Source organism: Camelus ferus, chromosome 12 (genome assembly GCF_009834535.1).
Source record: "Camelus ferus isolate YT-003-E chromosome 12, BCGSAC_Cfer_1.0, whole genome shotgun sequence".
Classification (NCBI taxonomy): Eukaryota; Metazoa; Chordata; class Mammalia; order Artiodactyla; family Camelidae; genus Camelus; species Camelus ferus.
Window position 1 is genome coordinate 3849128 of NC_045707.1, and position 4753 is coordinate 3853880.

General features: G+C 62.4%; 1 protein-coding gene across 1 annotated transcript; it reads right to left on the minus strand.

Annotated features, from left to right (window-relative positions):
- Positions 1 to 784: 784 nt before the first annotated feature.
- On the minus strand, positions 785 to 4752 carry SLC16A8 (solute carrier family 16 member 8). Its single transcript, XM_032492241.1, is given in 5 exon segments — positions 785 to 1360; positions 2583 to 3133; positions 3135 to 3417; positions 3645 to 3788; positions 4519 to 4752. Coding segments are annotated over 5 exon segments (1509 nt in total). The 5' UTR covers positions 4733 to 4752; the 3' UTR covers positions 785 to 1043.
- Position 4753: the final 1 nt, after the last annotated feature.

The following is a 4753-nucleotide window of genomic DNA, read 5'->3' on the forward strand; positions in this document are numbered from 1 at the left end:
CTCTGGTGGCTCAGGGGAAGCTGCAGACGTAATGTAAGTTGGCCAGGCACCTGCAGGGGCTGCCCACGCCTTCCTGGGGTGTGGATGGAAAGTGGGACCAGGAGTGGTCACCAGTGGGACGGACCCTCTTGAGGCGTATGGATGAATGGAGTGGGGGTCTGCAGTGGGAAGGCTGCCTCTTCCTCTGGGGCCTGGTCACCACGCTCATGATTTGGAAGAAGGCAAAGAAAGGAATGTCTAATTTGTAGGAGAGAATAAATGCAGAGAGAAAAGAGATCCCTGAATCTTTCCAGCCAGGTTGAGACCTGGAGCGCTCTGCACTTAAAGTGCCATTGAGGAGATGTGCCTGGGACATCCCTGGGGAGGGGGAGCAGATGCCAGTGTCCGCGGTGGGTGGCGTGGTCCACAGGGACACATGTGCAGAGCAAAGGCCCCAGGACACCGAGGTTATCCCCTAGAGAGGATCCGGAGGCTCAGGGCCAGGATTCAGCCCCAGCCCCCTGACTCTAGGACCTTTGTTCTCTCTCTGCTCTGGGCCCCTCCAGGGGCAGGTGCTGCCAGCGACGCTTTAGCACAGCTCTGAGCAGCGTGGCTGGGGCCAAGCCACCCTCTCGTGTCTCTAAGTCTGGGGACACTTTTCCCCGCCTTCCTCCATCTCTGCTACTTCCTCCACAACACCTGCTGGGTCAGAAGGCCCCGGGGGAGAGCCCCACTCTCTCTCCTAACCCCCCTCCCCGGGTAGCAGCCGGAGCCATAGCAGAGGCGCAGGAACAGAACCTCTGTCTTTCAGCTCCACTTTATGAACTTTACATTCACACAGGCCCGGGCTTGGTCCATGCACAGCGGGTTCACTGGCAAGACCAGGGCCTGAAGGGCCTGGCCATGGCCTACTGGGCAAATGAGGGGGGCAGCTTCCCCCCCGGACCTCGGGAGTGACCACCAGAGCAGTCCCCAGTGTGCCAGGCCCTCTTGGGGCAGCGAGGACTCTGAGAGAGGAAGCCCCACCCCCAAAGTCACTGGCCACCCCACCTAGTGCCCCCGCGCTACACAGACTCAGAGTCCAGCCCTGGCTCTGCCTCCACCTTGGGTTCTGAAGGCCCAGTCCCCGGGCTCGGCACCTCCAGGGTCTCGAGGCCACCAGGCTCCTCAGTGCTGGTGGGCAGGGGCTCAGAGTCCACTTCAGCTTCAGCATCCTCTGTGTTGCTGGCCCCGCCCTCAGTGCCTGGGCTGGGCGAGGCATCCCGAGAGCGGCGCAGGCAACAGTTGGTGGCGACAGCCATGAAGATCCCAGCCAGGGCCACCTCAGAGCCCGCCAGGTAGAAGATGATCTCGTAGTTCTTCAACGCATCCACCAGGCGGCCTGGTGGGGAGGGCGGATGGAAAGGTAAGGGCTTGTGGGGGACCCCACCGTTCACACACATACTCCCCTACCCTCAGATACAGTGCAGTGCTCTTGGGACTCACTGGTGACATGCCCACACATGCCCCAGTCTTTAATCCCATTTTAAAGATGCAAAAACCCATGAGGGTTCCGTCATTTGAGACCTTAAAACTTTCACTTCACCTCCCTGACCTCAGTTTCTTAAGTGCTGAGGGGCCTTGGGTGAGGCAACACTTTACAGTTTATATCTCCACTGGGTCAGGTGAGATGGCAGAGCTTGATGAGGGTACTCAGCCAGCCCTGGAAGGCTGGGCAGCTCACCCGGTCTCAGGTGCAGCCTGGGCCCCAGCAAAGGTGGCCTCCTTCATCCTGTAACCTGACCTCAGCTCTCTCCTGCTCACATACAAGCTTCCTGCTGTTTCAAGGATAACCTGACAACCCAGGAAGACCCTAATGTCCCCCACCCCTGTCTTTCTGAGCCTAGCTCCTGCCTTACTTGTATGGGAACAGTGTCCCCCAAACACACCCTTGTGCCCTCTCCTATGGGATCCTGCCCTGCCCCATGAGGCTGCCTTCACGCCAGCCCCTGCAGGAAGGCCTCCCCAACCACCCTCATCATCATGATTTCCTAAGAGATGATGAGTGCAGGGTGCTCAGCAGACAGTGTGCACAGTGGAAGATGCCCATACCCCTCCCCCATATGAGCATGATGAACAGCCCCTAGTCTGCTTCCGGTTCCCCAAAGACACTGTCCCTATTCCAACCACCCTTAGAGGCTGGGGAGACTAAAGCACTCAGATGCAGTGTTTCAAAGGTATGAACTTCGAGCCCTGGGCAGTGCCCGCCTCTAATTCTGGGACTGCAACTTGTACTAGGTCTCATGCCTCAGTTTCCCCACCTGCAAAAGGAGAATAAGCAGCTGCACTTCACAGGGCCTATGTGCCATCTGCCGGAGAAGACCCTGTGGGCCAGCTGCTTTCCATGTTGGGTTCTTCCTGGCACCTTCCCTGGTTTTTGCATCCTTACCAGAGCTGGTGGTACCGCTTGGAGGAGAGGCTAATTGGCCCTGAGAAGGGGAGTCCACCCAACCCAGTTGTCTCCCCTTCCCTTCATCCCTGGATGTTCCATGTGGGACAGGGAGAGGACTTCCCTTTCACTTAGGGGCACTAGGCTCGTCACCCTCTCCTCCTGAGAGGCGCACCGGCAGAGGGCGGTCCGATGAGAACAGCCACGGCCTCGAGTAGTAGCACCAGGCCCAGGGCACTGGGGAATCGCGGTGCACCCACGGCTGCCATGAGCACCTCGAACTGCAGCGCGCCCACCATGCCATAGGAGAGGCCGAAGGCGATGCAGAAGGCGACAAGGGCACCGTAGGAGCGCGCGCGCGCGCTGCTCAGGTCTGTGAGCCCATTGGCCATCAGGGCCAGGCTGAAGAGGTAGGCGACATGCGGTCGCAGGCGTGCCAGCCCAGCCAGGGCGCCGCAGGCCGGCCGCGCCACGATGTCTACGAAGCCCACGATGGAGAGCAGGAAGGCAGCCTCGGAGTCAGGCACGCCTGCGTCCTTGGCGTAGTTCACCAACAGGATGGCGGGCACGAAGAGCCCGAGCGCCATCAGGAACTTGGTGACGGCGTACACCGCGAAGGCGCGGTCCATGCACACCGCCACGTCCAGCAGGCGCCGGCGGGTCCGGCCGCCAGAGGGCGCCTCGCGCAGGCGCAGTCCCTCGAGATCCGCCTCCGCCTCCGCCTCCCCCGGGAGCGTCGCTGGCGCTGTCCCTGCGCGGCCGCGGGCTCGGCCCCGGTGGCGGCCGCATGACGGCGCCGCACGCGCAGCAGTGCAGCAGGAGGCCGCCGAACAGCAGGAAGCCGCCGCGCCAGCCGAAGCGCTCGAGCAGCTGCTGGCCGAGCGGCGACAGAGCCGACAGGAAAACTGGGCTGCCCGCCGCCGCCAGCCCGTTGGCCAGAGGCCGCCGCCGCTCGAAGTACAGCCCCAGCATAATGAGCGACGGCTGGAAGTTCAGGGCCAGGCCCAGGCCTGCGGGCGAGGGAGCGATGTGCCCGGCTCCCCCAGGGCTACCCACCCCCCCGCAGCGGGAGGGAGGGGCAAGGCCTGGGCCGGCGGGCAGACCCTGGGGAACTGAGCAGAGGGACGGGGACCACCCCTTGTGGGGAAACTGAGGACAGGGGGTCTTGCAGCAAGGACTCCTGACCCCTACCTGCACCCACACCCCCAAAGGGGAGGACAGCAGTCGGCGCCCTCACCTGTGAGCACCCCAGCCGTCAGGTATAGCTCCAGGAGGCGCGTGGCGAAGGATGCTAGGACCATGCCCGCGGAGGCCAACAGCCCACCCACTAGCATCACCGGGCGACAGCCAAAGCGGGTAACAAGGATGCTGGACACTGGGCCTGTGGGGAGGGCAAGATTACCACTTGGACTGGACCAATATCCTGTCTAGTAGACACACCAGGCGTTGTACCTCCCAGCCTTGAAAGTCGGCTCAAAGGGTAAGGTTACCCTAGTTCAGAGAAGGCAGTGTCTGGCCAAGGTCATGTAGCTTGGCTGGGACAGACCAAAGACAGTGCCCTATAGGGACACAGTGGAGGGACCTGTTCTGGTCCCCAGCCCTCCTGAGAACAGAGAACCCAAAACAGAAGGGACCGACCCCATTCCCTTTGTATCTCCACAGCTGGCAGCGCAGCTTGAGCTGCCTGCCTTCCCGGGGTTCCCCCACCCCTCACCTCCACTCCTCCAGGCTTGGCCAGGATAACTCCAGCATCTCCCCCACCCAACAGGAGGTTAGGGCTTCCCGGGGTGGGAATCTTACTTAGACTTCAGTTACCCCACCTGTAACATAGGCGAATGTGGGTCTTTTGACATCAGTGGAGGGGCCCTTCTGGCTGGCCAAGCTTGCCAGGGCAGCCACCTTGGTGCAGGCTCCACCTCTGGCCGCTGTCCCCCTCCTGCCCTCTCCTTCCCTCTCTGGTGCCAACGTTTCCCCAGGAAGGAAGGGGTTTCCAGTGCCCAACGCTAGAGGCCTGATGGATGCTCAAGGGGCCAGGTGTTTCCAGGTACTTGATCCCGACCCTCAATCCTGGGCCTGGGGAAAGGCTGAGGGATCCGCGAGGGGGCGCTGACCGGTGCCGTAGAGCATGGCGAGCATGATGGAGGACACCCAGGCTGTGTCGCTGTAGCCCGCGCCGAAGTCGCGCATAAGCGCGCGGAAGAAGACGCTCACGGCCTTGGGGAAGCCATAGGCGAAACCGGTGACCACGAAGCAGGCGCCTAGCACCACCCAGCCCCAGCCGCCGTCAGGGGGGCCGGGGCTCCGCCGGGGGCCGCTAGCGCCCATCGCCGCTGCCTCTGCTGGAGG